This window comes from Nematostella vectensis, chromosome 10, assembly GCF_932526225.1.
Source record: "Nematostella vectensis chromosome 10, jaNemVect1.1, whole genome shotgun sequence".
Classification (NCBI taxonomy): Eukaryota; Metazoa; Cnidaria; class Anthozoa; order Actiniaria; family Edwardsiidae; genus Nematostella; species Nematostella vectensis.
This window is the reverse complement of record NC_064043.1, coordinates 3094099-3114259: the sequence shown is the minus strand read 5'-3', so window position 1 is coordinate 3114259 and position 20161 is coordinate 3094099. Positions and strand designations below refer to the sequence as shown.

Sequence of the window (20161 nt, the reverse complement as noted above, 5' to 3'; positions counted from 1 at the left end):
GGTATCTGGGTGCGTGGCATGATGGGAATGGTATCTGGGTGCTTGTCATGATGGGATTGATATTTGGGTGCGTGGCATGATGGGAATGATATCTGGGTGCGTGGCATGATGGGAATATCTGAGTGCTTGTCATGATGGGAATATCTGAGTGCTTGGCATGATGGGAATGATATCTGGGTGCTTGGCATGATGGGAACATCTGGGCGCGTGGCATGATGGGAATATCTGGGTACTTGGCTTGATGGGAATGATATCTGGGTGCGTGGCATGATGGGAGTATCTGGGTGCTTTGCATGATGGGAATATCTGGGTGCTTTGCATGATGGGAATATCTGGGTGCTTTGCATGATGGGAATATCTGGGTGCGTGGCATGATGGGAATATCTGGGTGCGTGGCATGATGGGAATATCTGGGTGCTTGGCATGATGGGAATATCCGGGTGCTTGGCATGATGGGAATATCCGGGTGCTTGGCATGATGGGAATGATATCTGGGTGCTTGGCATGATGGGAATATCTGGGCGCGTGGCATGATGGGAATATCTGGGTACTTGGCTTGATGGGAATTATATCTGGGTGCGTGGCATGATGGGAGTATCTGGGTGCTTTGCATGATGGGAATATCTGGGTGCGTGGCATGATGGTAATGATATCTGGGTGCGTGGCATGATGGGAATATCTGGGTGCGTGGCATGATGGGAATGATATCTGGGTGCGTGGCATGATGGGAATATCTGGGTGCTTGGCATGATGGGAATATCTGGGTGCTTGGCATGATGGGAACATCTGGGTGCTTGGCATGATATATGGGCGTATGGACGATTGCTTTGATCGGTTTAAATTTACCACAGACCACAAAATAAAATAAAAAACTAAAATTCTTAGCAGTTTTTTAAATGAAATTTATTGGTTGGGATTTTACCAATAACGTTGCTAGAGTTACAAGCAGGTAGCACTTAAAAACAATAAAACAAAAAGCAGACAAATGTCAGTGACAGACAGCATGAACAAATTTGCAATCACTTGGCGATTTAGTTAATAATATTTAACACCTTTTTTTCTTGTTATTGATGTTTTTATATAAAATAAGTAATGACAAATAACATAAAATTTCCCAAAGACTACAAGTGTGACAAACGACGAAAATACAAGCAAACTACTATTTACATTGACTAAACTCCAACAGACATTAAATATTTAAGCTTCACCAAACAGACAGGCGTGGTCTTGAGATGCTTTCCATCACACACACTTACCAATGTTCTGAAGTGGTTCAGAGTAACATAATACAAGGATTGTTGGAATTTTTATGGCATAAACTAACACAACAGGAATCTCCACAATCCCCCCTTCTCAAAAGGTCAATAGGACAATCATCCTAACCATAAGTCACCAAATCTAAGGATCTCATAATAACTTTTCTTAACATATCAACTAGGAGTGTAGTATGACTTAAAGGGAAGGTTAATAAATTCATATAAATTCAATATTTCCCATTATCCATCCCATATTCCATTTATCCCATTATTTTCCTTCCCAACCTTGCTATGATTTTTTCGTGTATATATAAGACACATTTTTCAGGAATACTTTCAAATTAGAAGCCTCCTAAAAAAATAAGCTCAAAAAAATTATATTTTTAAGAATATTCCGCGTTTTGAAGTTTTTACAAGAAAAGCACTCAAACAGATACTGCACTCGATTTGTTTGGTGTCAACTCTCTCACAAACAAAAACAAACGTTAAACCAATTTAATACTTAATAATGTTTTCAGAGATGTAGCAGGCCCCAATGTTTTTTTTTTTGGGGGGGGGGGGGGAGATGGTTGCAACGCCTCGCCTCTTCAGGTCATTTCTTTATAATTTTTCAACATATTTTTGGGACATATGGCACCAGTGCCCAAATGAGAATTAACATCTGTCTAGTTCTGCTTTGCCTGATTTACCAGACTTCTACAAGCGTCTGGCAAAACGTCTGGTAAACCAGGCGATTTCTGGCATAAATCTGTGCTATCACAACCGCAATAAAATGCAGTAATACAGCAGCATTAAACGTACAAAAAAAACACAATCTAATTCAAAGGATGTGCTTTCAGTGCTGCATAGATAAATACATGTCTATTTGCCTTATTAGGAAACATATTCTATGTGCTATATGTTGCCGTATTTGGAAACATATTCATGTTCTGTATGTTGGCTTGAAAACTAAAAAAAGGAAACGTTTCTTTTCAAAAAGAACCAACGCATTTTCAGATTTCTAGAAAACCACCATCAAGCAAAAATTGTGAAACAACTTTTTGTATCTCGTTCGAAGTTTTATGAAAAGGAAAAACTAAATCATATACACTTCGATATCACCCTCCCCCATCCCCATAATAACCGAGGAAAAAATAATTGCCTAACACAACACAATCTTGAGCCGACAAAATAGCACGGAAGTGACATGGAAGTGAAACGAAGGGAGAAAGCTCGGTAAAAACAGCACCGACATTGCCTAGCATTGATAAACAAGCTCGCTCAGTCGAAATGTGAAGTCATTCTGTGCTTCCAAACCAGCGAGAAAGGCTTTTATTAAAATATATTTTTTGTCGTTTTCTGGCATGACGGCCACAGCCATTTCTGTGCTTATCTAAAGGCGAGTTTGCTATACAAAAATCACGTGATTTCTCAATGCAAGTGGTCTATTCACCGGGCCAGCAATGTTGGCGCTGTTCAAAACTGATAGCACAAATTGAGGAGTCACAAGCACCGCACACCATATTTGGTTATCTGGTGTGATGATCCGGTAACTACAAGGTTTAGGCGCGAAAACTTGCAAAGTAACTGCGTGGCATTTTGATTAAGTTTCACAAGGGCATTGTTTACCTATGTGATGTACGGTGCTCTCCAGTTGTTCGTATGTTCTCACATAAGGCAACCATTGAACCACTTGATTGTTCAGGTTACATGTTTCGATGTATATATAGCTCGAAAACTTTTGTTGAAATTTCTCTTACAAAAAGGAACACAGTGGTTTGGGTAGGGTCACCTCCGTGGCGTTACGTCATTAATGAGGCAGATTGCATGGGATCCCTAGTTGTACTGCGGTCTTGTGGTGCCTGGTGCCTGGTGTTGATATCCATAGAGGGGTTGAGGGCTCGGGGCGTAAACATCGCCCTGTCCCTTACTCTGATCACCAGCTACAGAGTAATAACTCCCCTGGGGAGGTGCTCCCATTGCCTGAGAATGATTGACAAGTAGGTTAGAGGATGCGGAGTTATAGTGGGGCATGAATTGTTCATTGCGGTGGCCTTTGGATTGTGATCGTCTTGGCTTCTGGTTAAAGTGCTGCTGGCGCAGATTTCCCGTGTTTTGATGGAACGAGGGCCTGGGAGCTTGGGGCGAGCCTCCGTGCTGCCCGCTACTGTAGTACTGCTTGTTGTTGGAGCTAAAGTGAGGCCTAGGCCCCCGCCACGTCTGCTGACCGTTTGGGGGCTGAAACTGAGCCTGGAAGTGCGGTTGGGTGAGATGGATCTGATGGTGAGGCTGCTGCTGTTGTTGTTGGTGCTGGTGCGGCTGGGGAGTTGGCTGTGACTGCTGAGGGGTGTGAGCAGTGCGATCGGTGTTTCGGATATCTGTAGGGATGGGTGATTCTTGCGACGAAGTTGGCACTTGGTAAGGCTGGTGATACGACTGTAAGAGATGTATTATAACACAGTTTTAAGGGTCACGCCAATAACAATGTAAATATTACTTTATATTGCACAATCTAATATTCTAAATACGATCAAGTGCGCATGTTGAGATCTGTTAGTACAATCTTGAAGAAAATAAGATAGTGATTTTGATCCATTGCATTGCTAAAACAACAAAAATCAGAGTAAACAATGCGAAACGAACAACAAAGAGTTGTAGATGATTACCATCTTGTTTCCGCCTAGAGATTACCATTCCGCACCCAAATAGACAAGGCCAATCACGCCGCCATTTTATGCTCCCGCTTAATACCGACTCACGTAAAGAATCTATTTCCATCGACTGATTCAAGCGAGTAACTGAGATGCTTAAAAAAATATTTGCAATAAGGTATTTGACTTCATTCAAGAATCGTCTCTATGCAAAAACACTTTAGTATTTCCAAAGGTAGAGCCCAAGCTCTGTATTTGTGCCTTACGGTAAACATTTTACGAAACACAAAAAAGTGAAAAACAAAAAATAACTTTCTGGAAAGAAAAATGTAATTTTATATTGTGTTTATGTTCACGATTTGCGTGTTTTGCGGTCATTTTCCTCTGTTCTCTGGTGTCTTTGGTGTTTTGAAGAATCACGATTCTAACAATGTTCAGTAAACACAATACTAAACTACATTATTCTTTCCAGCAAGTTATTATTTTTATTTCTCTTTTTTTAGGTAATGTAAATGGGCACAAATAAAGAGCTTGGGCTACCTGTGGTATTTCCAAACGTCAACAATAACAGAGGAGTGGTCTATCGAAATTCTTCAATTCTCAGCCCCTCCCTCACCTGCAGGCCCTGGTGCTGGTAGAGTTGCTGTGGGATCCCTGTGTACATGGACGTGACGGGCTGCATCATTTGGTCAGGCATCGCTGCAGGATGCATGTAGACCATGGGCTGGTTCATCTGAAGCATCTGCATGTACTAGAAATATAATAACGGCATCAAACATCGGCCAAGGAAGGACTCCACATTCAGTCACACCTTGTATTTGTTCGGTTGGGCTTAAAATTAGACGTCTTACTATCTGTTCCTCTTAGATTCAAATTCAGCAGGTGAAGCTTGCAGAATAACAACAAACAAGTTAAGGCTAAAACTCAATCTGACGTCTTATAGTGTGACAGGCGTTACCATAGCCACAAAGACAAAGTTTTTAGAAAGTCGGCCAATTACAGTAGCATAAGAGATTGTCATGAACTTCACAACAAGTTCTAACGTGAGCTCGCGCAACAACAACACATGGTTGACATGTGGATGCTAATTAGATAAGCATGTTTTTCCCATTTTTGTTGAATTACTGTCAAGGAGGCCAAAGAAGCACACGTCACACAATAATACGCTATTTAAAAAATCATTATAAAAATGAGATCAATGGTGGTCCTGTACATAGAAATATGTTGTTGCTAGACAAGCATGAAATTCATAATAGGACTTTGAAGGATTGTTTCTGACCCATGTGACGTGATAGCACACTCGGCCAGTCTCACCTGTTGGTATCCAAAATTATAGAAGAACCTCAATACTGTCATGTCTGAGAAGAATAAAAAAAATCATATAATTATAAATAAAAATATCACCACTGTTGCACTATTCACAGGCTGTATTTCCAGCCAAGGCATTGCCATCATATAATCCTTCCACCCAATGGATTAACAGAAACGGCTAGTAAATAAGCTGACCTTATACATTCATATAATTCCTGTGACGTGGGTTATTCACTTACCCTGGGGCTGACCTTATAAATTCATATAATTCCTGTGGACATGGGTTATTCACTTACCCTGGGGCTGACCATATACATTCATATAATTCCTGTGGACGTGGGTTATTCACTTACCCTGGGGCTGACCTTATACATCCATATAATTCCCGTGGACGTGGGTTATTCACTTAGCCTGGGGCTGACCTTATACATTCATATAATTCCTGTGGACGTGGGTTATTCACTTACCCTGGGGCTGACCTTATTCATTCATATAATTCCTGTGGACATGGGTTATTCACTTACCCTGGGGCTGACCTTATACATTCATATAATTCGTGTGACGTGGGTTATTCACTTACCCTGGGGCTGACCATATACATTCATATAATTCCTGTGGATGTGGGTTATTCACTTACCCTGGGGCTGACCATATACATTCATATAATTCCTGTGACGTGGGTTATTCACTTACCCTGGGGCTGACCATATACATTCATATAATTCCTGTGGATGTGGGTTATTCACTTACCCTGGGGCTGACCATATACATTCATAAAATTCCTGTGGACGTGGGTTATTCACTTACCCTGGGGCTGACCTTATACATTCATATAATTCCTGTGGACATGGGTTATTCACTTACCCTGGGGCTGACCTTATACATTCATATAATTCCTGTGGACATGGGTTATTCACTTACCCTGGGGCTGACCTTATACATTCATATAATTCCTGTGGACATGGGTTATTCACTTACCCTGGGGCTGACCTTATACATTCATATAATTCCTGTGGATGTGGGTTATTCACTTACCCTGGGGCTGACCTTATACATTCATATAATTCCTGTGGACATGGGTTATTCACTTACCCTGGGGCTGACCATATACATTCATATAATTCCTGTGGACGTGGGTTATTCCCTTACCCTGCAGCTGACCTTATACATTCATATAATTCCTGTGGACGTGGGTTATTCACTTACCCTGCGGCAGGTCTGCACCTGTAGGATCAAGGGAGGGCGTGGCAGCGGGTGGGAGACCCCCATGGTAGGGCATCTGTAGGAATTGGGCTTGACCCTGTGGGTCTGCCTGCTGGTCTCCTTCCGTCTCCGCATCTAGAGATAGTGTGGTTGATGGATCCATGTCACTGTCCACATGACTGACTGTAAATGACTTTGGCTCTAAGTCTTTATAAGGCTTGTATACATTGTTCTGTGGAAAAAATGAGATTGTTCATGAGTCTTGAAATAATTGCAAAAGTGGAAGGACATCAGTACATGCATTAGTAGGGGCCTTAAGCAAAGACGACAACAATGGTGACAAGATAAAAACATTTATGCTTTCGTGCTTGGCATTCAACACCCAACTAGTAGCAATGGAAAAAGCAAAATATTATGGTTAGAAACAAATGTAAAGTTGTTGTGGTCAATGCTTAATGTCCCTAGCAATAGAGCTGGAATGGCATAACAAATGGTATGACAGATGGCATTATACAGTACAAAATACTGAACTATAAAAAAGAATGTATTTACTAAGCTCCAGTAAAACGGTACATACCTGGGGTGAAGCATTCTCTTCTCGTGCAAAAGACAAAGGAATGTTGTAACCTCCCTTGAAGGCTGCAATAAAAATAAATATAGCATTAAAATAAAGAAGTTAGATCAATTCAGGTAACAGCTGAGTGCTCATCTTCTCCAGAAGATGCATGATGTCCTACCCTATCAGATAGGGAAAAGATGTGTTTACAAGTCCTACTTTAGCAGGTAGGAAAATATGTGTTTACAAGTCCAACGCTAGCATATAGGGAAAAGATGTATGGAAAGACCAAAGACTGTAAAAATAGCTATATTAGATAGAGAAAAGACATGTTTACAAGTCCAACTCTAGCAGGGAGGAAAAGATCTGTCCAAAGTCTGTATGTTGAGGGTGGACTGACATCTGTTGCTAAGGAAAATTGAATATAGCATAAAAGCCTTGTAGAAAGGAGGGTCTGATATTTGCCAAGTTGACCAACAAAAGTGTGCCTTGTATCAGAAGGGTCTGATATTTGCCAAGTTGACCAACAAAAGTGTGCTGACTATTATTATGATGTTACCACGTGACGTCATAGATACAGAAAAAAGCAAATATTTCAAGTAAACTTGCTCTAAAACAAATGTTGAATATGTCATATGAATCTTGAGGGATGGGTGCATTAAGCCAAGCATGCGTTTAAAAAATGATTGAGGAATTATTTTTAAATATTTTTTTTGATGGTCATGAAATCTAGATTATTTGATATAATTTAACTTTCTGTTAGATTAACGCTAAATCCATGCTTGTCTATATTGAGGTGATTTTAATGAAAAGGAATACTGAAAAAATATTGTGTTTTGAAATATTTTGGCCACAATAAATGCTTTTTTTAAAAGGCAGAACCAGAAGTAATCCAAAGCCGGCCCAGGCACAGACGGCCAGACACACAGATATCTCACATGATGATTTCATGAATTGAAATGAAGTTTAAAAACAAATTCCAAAAGTGTTTGTAGTATTTTATTTCTAAGAACAATATCCGTAATGTCATGATCAAACTGAAAAAAATATTTTAAGATTCTACAGCATGCACTACTTTGAAATAATATTTTCATTGTGTGCATGAGCGTTTGCAACCTGTGTTTGCAGCGCACGCAGGTAAGTGAAGAATTGAAAACTTGGGCTTCAAAAACGTTGGCTTGAAGTCTTCACTTTGTTTGTTTTTTACAGAAATTGGAAATATTATGACCCGGAAAGATTGAGATCAACATAAAGTCAATACTTGGAAACTTGGAATGCATATTTTTGTTTCTTTTACTTCAAGGAAGCTTGCGAATGACGAATTCCGTGTTATCTATGCACGCGCTCAACGCCACCAGCGTAGCAACGTCGTTACTGAGCAACACTAATGTCAGTTCTCCCTTAAAACTTCACTAACTTTGGTCAGTTCTAGACAGCAATAGTAAGACTCAAATGCCACACTGGGTAACAGAATTACAGTATCTGCTGTCTTTGTGCTGTCTATAAGTGATTTGACAGTCTTTATACATTCGTCATTGCACACTCCAGCACTTACCGGTATCCCTTTTGATGTCATCCGCTGGTTCAGAAGGTACTGGGTTGATTCTGTTCCTACTGAGGTTGTTGGCACCATTTACGTAAAGTATTCCAGGTTGGTTGTTGGTTTTGGATGGGATCTCCTTGGGTTCATCAGCGAAAGTAACTGTCTTTCTCTCTGGACTACTATTGCCAGAATTTTCAGTCACTAGCACTGATTTTGGCATTGGTCGTTTGATGGGAATTTCATCACTGAAGCTCTTTTGTACAGTGAGGGATTCATCTTTTGGTAGATCATCTTTAAGAGGCGATTGTCTTTGACTGTCTTTTCGCGTTGTATCTTCAAATGCTTTAGTTCTCTTAAATTTTATTTGGTCATTGTTAGAAAGTTCATTCTTCTTTGGTTCATTACTCATCAAGATATCAGTTTTTTCAGACATTCCCTCTTTTGCAATAACATTCTTATTTAATTCATTCTTGGGTTTTTCTGACAATTGTTGGTAATCAGATATATGATTTTCTTCATCTGTTGATGGGGTGTAGTCTGCTGGGCCTTTATCAAAATCAGGTTTGTTACAGTTTTTGACAGCAACAGAACTACTGACAGCCATGGGCTTTATCTGTGGTGCGTCGTGGAATTGCTCAGTTTTTTGTTCATCATTAAGTCTATTCAAACTCTGTATAGATAATGGCCCCTTATCAACAATGTCTGATAACTCCAAACTTCCGTTATCACTATCTTCCTCCACCACAGAGGCTTGGCCCTTGTCAGCTGGGAGCTGTGAATGTGATTGCTTTCCCTCTGTAGGTGAAGTGACGGGAGTAGCTGGTTTAGATGTGCTAGGTGATGAGTCAGTCTGCTTGGACTGTGTCTTGGCATTTTTCAGGCGACTCCAGAACTCTGCAGGGCTTGGCTCTTGCCCTGCTTCAACAGAGGGAGCCTGTTCCAGTTGGACTGGCACTTCTTCAACCTTTAAAAATGCATAAAATAATCTAGTGACTTGGCACTTGCACATTACAGAGTCACTGAAGGAAGCCATTTCCATCCCCTAATTCAAGCAACTTTCGATCAAATTTTTCAGGCCTCTATTTAAACCAGCTTTTGCTGAATTAGGCTTGCCTGCTTAAATAAATAAATAAATAAATAGTCGTGTGTGTAGTCCACTCAAGGTGCGTGTAGTTGGAGTGTATGAATCTAATTACACCCAAATTACACACAAAAAACGTGCAAAATTAGCGCACAAAAAGTTAAGTTTCTTGTACCTCAGGACTAGTAGCAGGGGGTTGTGGCTGGGGCGGGGTGGGGATGGAGTCGGCTGCTGGAGGTGGTGGCTGAGGTACTGGAGTGCCTCCACTTCGTACTGGCAGGGCTGGAAATGCTTTGGGATCTTTCTCTTGGATCTCAACAAGTTGAAGCTGTTCCTGTTGGGCAAACCCAATTAAAATGGTCAAGAATTTTTTTACAAAATCTCCTCGGTTCCTCAACCCCCAAAAAAATAAATAAAAAAGAAAATGAAAAAAAAACCCTTAAGATGTGTTCTGTGATAAGACATAAGTTGTATGGTGTTCTGTGATAAGACATAAGTTGTATGGTGTTCTGTGATAAGACATAAGTTGTATTGTGTTTTGTGACAAGACATAAGTTGTATTGTGTTCTGTGATAAGACATAAGTTGTATTGTGTTCTGTGATAAGACATAAGTTGTATGGTGTTCTGTGATAAGACATAAGTTGTATTGTGTTCTGTGATAAGACATAAGTTGTATTGTGTTCTGTGTTAAGACATAAGTTGTATGGTGTTCTGTGATAAGACATAAGTTGTATGGTGTTCTGTGATAAGACATAAGTTGTATGGTGTTCTGTGATAGGACATAAATTGTATGGTGTTCTGTGATAAGACATAAGTTGTATGGTGTTCTGTGATAAGACATAAGTTGTATGGTGTTCTGTGATAAGACATAAGTTGTATGGTGTTCTGTGATAAGACATAAGTTGTATGGTGTTCTGTGATAAGACATAAGTTGTATGGTGTTCTGTGATAAGACATAAGTTGTATGGTGTTCTGTGATAAGACATAAGTTGTATGGTGTTCTGTGATAAGACATAAGTTGTATGGTGTTCTGTGATAAGACATAAGTTGTATGGTGTTCTGTGATAAGACGTAAGTTGTATGGTGTTCTGTGATAAGACATAAGTTGTATTGTATTCTGTGATAAGACATAAGTTGTATGGTGTTCTGTGATAAGACATAAGTTGTATTGTGTTCTGTGACAAGACATAAGTTGTATTGTGTTCTGTGATAAGACATAATTTGTATTGTGTTCTATGACAAGACATAAGTTGTATTGTGTTCTATAATAAGACATAAGTTGTATGGTGTTTTGTGATAAGACATAAGTTGTATGGTGTTCTGTGACAAGACATAAGTTGTATGGTGTTCTGTGATAAGACATAAGTTGTATTGTGTTCTATGACAAGACATAAGTTGTATTGTGTTCTATAATAAGACATAAGTTGTATGGTGTTTTGTGATAAGACATAAGTTGTATGGTGTTCTGTGACAAGACATAAGTTGTATTGTGTTCTATAATAAGACATAAGTTGTATGGTGTTCTGTGATAAGACGTAAGTTGTATGGTGTTCTGTGATAAGACATAAGTTGTATTGTATTCTGTGATAAGACATAAGTTGTATGGTGTTCTGTGATAAGACATAAGTTGTATTGTGTTCTGTGACAAGACATAAGTTGTATTGTGTTCTGTGATAAGACATAAGTTGTATTGTGTTCTATGACAAGACATAAGTTGTATTGTGTTCTATAATAAGACATAAGTTGTATGGTGTTTTGTGATAAGACATAAGTTGTATGGTGTTCTGTGACAAGACATAAGTTGTATGGTGTTCTGTGATAAGACATAAGTTGTATTGTGTTCTATGACAAGACATAAGTTGTATTGTGTTCTATAATAAGACATAAGTTGTATGGTGTTTTGTGATAAGACATAAGTTGTATGGTGTTCTGTGACAAGACATAAGTTGTATTGTGTTCTATAATAAGACATAAGTTGTATTGTGTTCTGTGATAAGACATAAGTTTATTGTGGGTTGTGACAAGACATAAGTTGTATGGTGTTCTGTGATAAGACAAGTTGTATGGTGTTCTGTGATAAGACATAAGTTGTATGGTGTTCTGTGACAAGACATAAGTTGTATGGTGTTCTGTGATAAGACATAAGTTGTATGGTGTTCTGTGATAAGACATAAGTTGTATGGTGTTCTGTGATAAGACATAAGTTGTATTGTGTTTTGTGACAAGACATAAGTTGTATTGTGTTCTGTGATAAGACATAAGTTGTATTGTGTTCTGTGATAAGAAATAAGTTGTATGGTGTTCTGTGACAAGACATAAGTTGTATGGTGTTCTGTGATAAGACATAAGTTGTATGGTGTTCTGTGACAAGACATAAGTTGTATTGTGTTCTGTGACAAGACATAAGTTGTATGGTGTTTTGTGATAAGACATAAGTTGTATGGTGTTCTGTGACAAGACATAAGTTGTATTGTGTTCTGTGATAAGACATAAGTTGTATGGTGTTCTGTGATAAGAAATAAGTTGTATGGTGTTCTGTGACAAGACATAAGTTGTATGGTGTTCTGTGATAAGACATAAGTTGTATTGTGTTCTGTGATAAGACATAAGTTGTATTGTGTTCTGTGATAAGACATACAGTAAGTTGTATGGTGTTCTGTGACAAGACATAAGTTGTATTGTGTTCTATAATAAGACATAAGTTGTATGGTGTTCTGTGACAAGACATAAGTTGTATGGTGTTCTGTGATAAGACATAAGTTGTATTGTGTTCTGTGATAAGACATAAGTTGTATGGTGTTCTGTGACAAGACATAAGTTGTTTTGTGTTTTGTGACAAGAAATAAGTTGTATGGTGTTCTGTGATAAGACATAAGTTGTATTGTGTTCTGTGATAAGACATAAGTTGTATTGTGTTCTGTGATAAGACATAAGTTGTATTGTGTTCTGTGATAAGACATAAGTTGTATTGTGTTCTGTGATAAGACATAAGTTGTATTGTGTTCTGTGATAAGACATACAGTAAGTTGTATGGTGTTCTGTGACAAGACATAAGTTGTATTGTGTTCTATAATAAGACATAAGTTGTATGGTGTTCTGTGACAAGACATAAGTTGTATTGTGTTCTGTGATAAGACATAAGTTGTATTGTGTTCTGTGACAAGACATAAGTTGTTTTGTGTTTTGTGACAAGAAATAAGTTGTATGGTGTTCTGTGATAAGACATAAGTTGTATTGTGTTCTGTGATAAGACATAAGTTGTATTGTGTTCTGTGATAAGACATAAGTTGTATTGTGTTCTGTGACAAGACATAAGTTGTATGGTGTTCTGTGATAAGACATAAGTTGTATGGTGTTCTGTGATAAGACATAAGTTGTATGGTGTTCTGTGACAAGACATAAGTTGTATGGTGTTCTGTGACAAGACATAAGTTGTATTGTGTTTTGTGACAAGACATAAGTTGTATGGGAGCTGCCTGAGACGCCTACCTATGTCCACAACTTATATGCACTCGCGTTTTATCCACATGGGTAATTAGCATGACATTGCTTATTTTTTCTGTGACAGTACTCACAGCAATAAACCTGGCTTCTTCATCATCTTTTTGCAGCTTGTCATCTCTGCCCCGCCCAAATCTCCCCCCTCGACGGCCAAAGCCACGCCCACCACGGCCACGAGGGCCATCATCCTGCAAAGAATAAATTGGAATTGGGATTAAAACCAACAACATTTTATTTTGCCATGCGTAGCCAGGAGTTGGAAAAGGGGTGTTTAAGGGTGGGGGAGGGGGGGGGTAATATGCTAAGAAGACAGGTGTTTAAGGGTGGGGGAGGGGGGGGTAATATGCTAAGAAGACAGGTGTTTAAGGGTGGGGGAGGGGGGGGTAATATGCTAAGACAGGCGTGGCACTTCTGCCCCCCTCATCACCCTATTTAAAAATTTAGGATACAAAAGAAGGAACAACCTAGACAAACAAAGTTATGCCAGCTACCTCCCTAGATTTTTGACTTACTGTGAAAGAGCCAGGCTCATCTCCCTGAAAAAAAAAATATAAAAAAATAAGGGCTTGTTTAAAAACACAAATAAGCATACATTATCTCAATGGTTTTATTTGTTTACCCGACCAACTCCTCTGCGATTTCTTGGAGGCCTCTTTTTCTTGTTTTTATCGTCTTTGAGATCTAGGGAAAAGAAAGGTTGATGAAGAGATTTGTAATGCTTAAATCAAGAAATGTTACACAGTATACTGTTGTCAGATAATTGAAATGACGTAAAAGATTATTTCATGATTGTACCTCCTTCACTAGCAGATCCATTAGGAGTTTCATTCTTCTTGTAATAACCCGACAAATCCCTGTATGATGGATCTGCAAATGGGATCAAACCTAAAATGAAGTAATGAATTTACGAGCCTATTGAAAGGTAAAACAGGAAAAATATTGGGCCAAATTTGGAAGACTAGACAAGCTATGAAAAATACTGAATGGAGGTGACTTAAGAAGTTGCGGGATTAAACCCGAAGAGTTAGAGCTCCATAAAAAAAAGCAAAATACGATCAAGTTGGAAATAATGTCTTCAACATCAATAGTGCAAACTTTCAATCTGCTCTAGTGACCGGACGGATAAGAGAATGGCGGGCAAAAAAGTTTTCAGGTTTCATTATTTTCATGGGTGTGCTAAAAAATAGCATCATTTCAAATGAGATGAATAATATTTGAATAATTTTTCAATCACAATTTATGTCGTTGTTACCATATATTTACTCATAAGAGGTTCGCCGTTATTGCCTCGTGTATACAGAACAATATTATCAACTTCAAAGTGATTAAATTTAATCTACAGCTCTGCTTTTTAGATATATGGTCTAGCAGGAATGACGGACCAGGTCCGTGCCTTTTATACCGCAGGTTAAGGGTTTTACTCAAATTATGTACCCTGGTTTACGTCAGAAGGCTTCAGGCATTGGATAGGAACAGTCAACCTTGAAAATAAGGAGAAATAATTGTGACCAGTTAGAAAGTCCAACAGCACTGTAAGAAATGGTTGATTGCCGATTACAGTTCATTTCATAATCTGGTTAATAATCAGGGAAACAAATCAATGCAAGGTTGAAATGGGATATGTTATGCCTCTGCAAAAACAGAGTAGTTTTATGCATTAGCCATTTTGCTCAAACAAAGTGCGAACACTTGAAATTGTGTTGTGTTGATATATTTCCCTGATTCCACAACAACTACACAAACCACCTATAGTTATTGTTCAGCTTGTCTGTTTTTTTTTAGCCATACCAGTTTACAGTTTATTATAATTTCTTACCTTTCCTTGAGTTCATGGACATAAACCTGAGACAAAATGTGGACACAATTTAATTAATAAAAAACATAATAGTAATTCATAGCTGAATAACAGGCGTGCTACAGAGGGCAGGGGTTGCTATTGGGGTTTCAATAACTGGGTGCCAAAGCAATGATGTTTAGTAAGAGGGGATTTACTCTTCTTTTGTGGATCTCCTTATATTTCTTTATATCTCAAAGCAAGATCACTGACAATAGTGGGCCCACCCCATAGATCTGGCCATGGAGGGTGACGGTGGACTGCTTGCAAAGAAAGGTCAACTCAAATAGCTACATATTTGAATGTATCCAGATTCCCAAACAATTCACTGTAACAATATGTAATAAAATAGATATTCTACATGCTTAGTAAGGTAATATATTGAGTCATGAAAAGTGAATAACTCTATGAGTCTTTAGCCCACGTCAGTGTTTTCAAAGTGAAAGTCATGTGAACAAATGATGAAGCAAACAAATGATGTACATTACACAAAGCATATCCTTTGCTTACCAAAATACTTCCAGAGCCTGTGTAATCCTCTTTCACAATAACAGCATAGTTCTTTTCAACAGGAGCACTTGGTGGTCCCAATTTGGCCTTAGCATTGTAAACAAAGAAAAAAAAATTAGGACAAATTTCAACAGAATATTACGAAATCTGTCCAAATTTATGCCCCCTCCCCATATCAACAAGGAACAAGATTATATTGCAAACAAACAAAAGACTCTCAGTAAACACTTGTATCTGATCAATCATTTATCATATCAACAAGGAACAAGGTTTATTGTAGACGAAGAAGCCTCTTTCTAACACTTGTATCTGATCAATAATTCATTGTATCAACAAGGAACAGTGTTTATTGTAGACAAAGAAGCCTCTTACTAAACACTTGTCTCCATTTCTGAACTGCAGTGAGGTGGCCATGGCCAGGTCTTGCTGGTTCTGCTCATTTTTGTCTTCTTCCCAAACTTCCAAGGCAACATTACGAAAGAGTTCCACATCAAGAGACCGCTTGAGTTCCCACACCCACTTCTGATCTTGATTTGGCTTGGGTTTTACTTCCTCTCTTTCTCTTCTTTCTTCTTGTTCCACTGGTTTTACCTGTCTGGCCACTTTTGCTAAGGAAGAGACATAAAAATATATGATAACGCCAGTAATTTTTATTTTTGGGAGAAGGTTTGAGAACCCATAATGCAGTTTCTGCAAGTATTTTCTTATGCAAGGGGGGGGGGGGGGGTACTGTATGACCTATACTTATGAAAAAAAATGTAAAATTCATGCATCCTATGCAAGCACCCATGAAAATTGGTTTAAAAGGTCTTAAATCCTTGCATGACCAGAATACAATTCTTTGTGACTTTACATTCTGTCCAGTGCAATTTCAATTACCTTTACTGCGACTCTTGACCTGTGTCCAGCCTTCATCTTCAGTTGAGTCCTGTGATTCGCTATCTGCTACCATGTCACCATTTCTGACCATCTCAATAATTGTTTTTTGTCCACTGCTTGTGTTCCTCTTCAGGCTGTTGGTTTCTCGCTTGTCAAGCTCAGTAAATACATTGTTGTACAGCAGCTCATAGACCAAAGCTAGTTTGTAAATAAATAAATAAATTATAATAATTATTATTTTTTATGAAGTTCCCATCTTGTTAAAAACTTAGGCTATAAAATGCACAATAAACTCATAAAGCCCTTGATAATTTGGTGGCATGATGGTGCTAAAAATGTCAATCAACCACACTGTTGCTATACATTCGAAAACATCACAATCTGCTACTGAGAGGTTTAACATACCATTTACAAAGTCTGATACTCAATAAGGAATACTCAAGGTTAACTATATTAGGTGCATGCTTGAATTAACCAATGAAAATGGATGCTGCACATCACTTGGTATTCAGGAGGATGTGTGCCGGTGGTGTGGCCTTCTTAAATATAAACTTTCCCACGACATTCACTTGAAGGTCTATATACACACTGAGTGCACAGCGTAGGGTTTGTGTGATGTCTATATTTAGTATTTTTATTTTTTATGTACTCACATTGGCAGAAGGCTGCATCCTTCTTGTACTTGGCAGGATAAACCGCATCATAATGGTTACCATTTGAGTAGCAAAGCAGAATCTTGTCCTTAAACCCGTAGTCTGTAACTTTAGTTGGGGCAGAATTGATGTCTTGGTATACAACAAAGTCTTTTCTGGAATTAAAGAAAGAAAGCATTTTTCGCTTTTGCTATATCATTCAGGTTGGAATTCTGAGGTGTGGGAAAACCTAATGAGAATAAATTTAGAATATAGGTCACCTTTTTCTAGACTAAGGTCAAAGCTCTTTCAAAACCGCCCAAGCCACAAAATATCAGTAGGTTACTTTTCTTTGTTTTATTGAAATATTACTTTTTTGCCTGGGTTTATTTTACCAAGTGAACAAACCAAAGCCTGTAAGAGATTCGGAAAAGGAAGACATGGCATTAACCTGACAACAAATCAAGAAGCTTATTTTGGTACCAAATCTGCTAGGAAACATAATTGACTAAATGGCAATCAGTTTGAATAGTTTCGTGAGGATTAATCTCCTTCAATTTCCTCTATAAATGGCTACATGGGCACTGCATTGGCTATCTTAGGCTGTACATCTAACAAACATACTTATACATCATGGCGATGGCTGTTATCTCAACTTGCCCTGCCCACTCCTTGGGATTCTGCAGCTGATGTAGATGATGGTCAAATGGTCCCTCTACAAACTGAACACAAATGTTACAAGTTTAATATATCAACAAACAAAGCATACTGGTTAATCTAGAGGCCAAAGTCACTATCATAGTTCAGATAACAAACCTCTTCAAACTGCTCTCTATTTCTACTCATGAATTGAATGCAGTCCCTTCTAACATCAAGGTGCCTGGCTTGGCAGTTATACACCTAAAGAACACAGAAATGATGGATGATTAAAAAGACAAATATACATCAAATGAGATGGTGTAATTAGTGAATGAAACAGAGAGAATAGTGAGGATTTGTCTTTTTGAGAAGAAACGCTGTTGTAGACAAAATGTGGGAAATTTAGCATTTGTTTGCTCCAGCAGGCAAATTTTCACTCGTAAGTTTATTTAAATTCAAGAAAGAATTTAAAATTGTTACAAACTTTTCCAGCGCCTCTCACGCAGGGGTGACCTCTTGGGAGCGCCCGCTAAGTATGCTGCATATTCAAGCATGCAATTGCTAATTGATTTGGATAAGTTTGGCCATTAAAACAAAAATCACCAAATTCAAATGAACTCACAATCAAGATAAGATTCGATTTGTATAATTTCACTTAGAAGATATGATAAATTCAAAAATATCCTTTTTTCAATGGAAAACACTAGTAAAGCAAAAATCGGTTTCGGAATAGGCTAATAAAATGATTGAGTTTAAAAATATCATTTTATCCTCTTTTTGGCAAAAGCAAAGGATCAACAACAACATAAGTACATACTTCCAAGGAAGTGAGATTACAAGCAAATAGTAAGATAGTATAAGAAAGTTAGTCGGAATTTAAACTTGATTCGATTATCTAAGTTTAGCAGTAAGGTAGTATAATAATAAATGGTAAGGAGGGACGATCAAATGACGTAATTGAATAATATCTCACGTACAAAGATAGCGCAGATCAACTTATAGAACACCACCAAAACGCCGGTCACACCCCCCTCACATTCACACAATTTTTGACACACAGTAAATGGTGAATATAGTCACCCGATCATACAGGAAGCAGGGCATTCACAAAGTTCAATACAGGACTTTTTATCCGGACCTACCGCATGGTAAAAACTTGTCTTTACAGACAAAAGACAACTCAATTAAATACTAGATCATTCTGTCAAAAAAAATACCTAAATTACTTGTTAGTTGAAGTGTAATACCTGCTCAGAAACGGCTCTAAACAGGCACGAACCGTCCTTGGCGATAGGCTTTCTGTATAAGTTTCTCTTCGCCAAGTAATCGTCCATTGCAGGCTCGCTAAACGTCCCTACATTGGCGTTGCTTGGAACTGGCTTTTTCTTTCTTTTCGCCAAAGTAGTGGGCATTTTGAAGGTAGTTATCGGCGCCCTGGTCGAATTACTTAAAGGGAATTAAAACATTGTGCCCATTGTGGTTAAGTTGTCGAGTTTTCGGGAAAGGATTAGTTATTCGAATCGATGAAGTTTGGGATATTCGCAGCCACGCGGCTCAGCTAGCGGCCATTGCGAAGACGTCATCTGGTCAGCGGTGGTGGGCTAGTGTCAGTCCCACACGGTCAAGATTATGGGTGCGGTGCCGAACATACGTAACGAATTCCGAAAGTGCTGTATATTAGCCGAGAGTCGAGCAATTTTGTGTGAAAATTGGACCAACAACGAGCAACAGGACATTTTTTTGTAAATAATTCCCAACAGGGGCCCATAAGTATGGGCAATCATCCTTTGCAACCGCCCCGAAGCTTGTCATCTGATTGGCTAATTGCGCGTCTAAAAATAGTCTTGTGGGCTCCTAGCAGCTACGTAGTCTCAGGAATTTTACAAAAGACATATAAAAACAGATCGTCTGCCCAGAAATTTAAAAAAAATCTGAAATTGAACTGCCCAGAAATTAAAAAAAATCCCCCCCTGTACGAAGAGTCCCAACTACTGTCGGCTTTCCTTTTTTCTCCAAGCATGTCGAGAAAATTCAGCCAAAAATTGTCGTTTTTGCCAAACGCGGTCACTTCCGTATAAGGAAAAGCTGCATGATTCTTGTCAGGTTGTCGTATCGCAGGGGCTTCGTAAACTTTATGACTTGTAATCAGAAGAGAAAAACAGTGACTGTGACCATCTTTAGTCTATAAAAAAATTATCTAAAAATAAACAAGATTCCTCGGTACCAGACCCCCATAACGACAAAGTTTTCTTCATATGATCCACGTGTATGTAATATTAGTAAGTAATATTTTGCACCACCTCCTGTTTACACGTCTGACATTTGCTGCGACACATCACTGTGGCAACCAATCTTCCTTCCGTTCCAGCAGAAAAAAAATGAAGAGAAGCCGCATTGATAACTCGTTCTGGCACTTTAGAACCCGGGGGCCTCAACCAGCGAGAAGATACCGTTTAAATCTATACCCTTTTATTTGTCATTATCCACTTCTCTATTTTCTTTTATTATTTTTTGTTAGTCATTAATCAACAATTAACTTTTGTACACTCTGTATGTAACACATGCAGGAGGCACGTACTGGCCCG

At 38.6% G+C, this 20161-nt stretch overlaps 1 protein-coding gene across 1 annotated transcript; it reads right to left on the bottom strand.

Annotated features, from left to right (window-relative positions):
- Positions 1-886: 886 nt before the first annotated feature.
- Positions 887-19178, bottom strand: LOC5516416. The gene is made up of 20 exons (XM_001636496.3): positions 18824-19178; positions 17754-17837; positions 17562-17659; positions 16959-17113; positions 16306-16503; positions 15799-16034; positions 15427-15513; positions 14899-14924; positions 14517-14563; positions 13878-13949; positions 13702-13763; positions 13595-13618; positions 13157-13270; positions 9756-9914; positions 8512-9463; positions 6978-7039; positions 6404-6632; positions 5201-5244; positions 4503-4637; positions 887-3671 (listed from the first exon to the last, which is right to left on the bottom strand). Exons 1-20 carry the CDS (start codon positions 18986-18988, stop codon positions 3072-3074), a joined length of 3549 nt encoding a protein of 1182 aa, XP_001636546.2. The 5' UTR covers positions 18989-19178; the 3' UTR covers positions 887-3071.
- Positions 19179-20161: the final 983 nt, after the last annotated feature.

Coding starts and splice junctions, on each gene's coding strand:
- LOC5516416 (XM_001636496.3), bottom strand. CDS start 18,988: ATGCCCACTACTTTGGCGAAAAGAAAGAAAAAGCCAGTTCCAAGCAAC. Junction 14,925..15,426: donor CAGGCTCTGGAAGTATTTTG/GTAAGCAAAGGA, acceptor ATTTTGTCTCAG/GTTTATGTCCATGAACTCAA. Junction 14,564..14,898: donor GTCCATGAACTCAAGGAAAG/GTAAGAAATTAT, acceptor CTTATTTTCAAG/GTTGACTGTTCCTATCCAAT.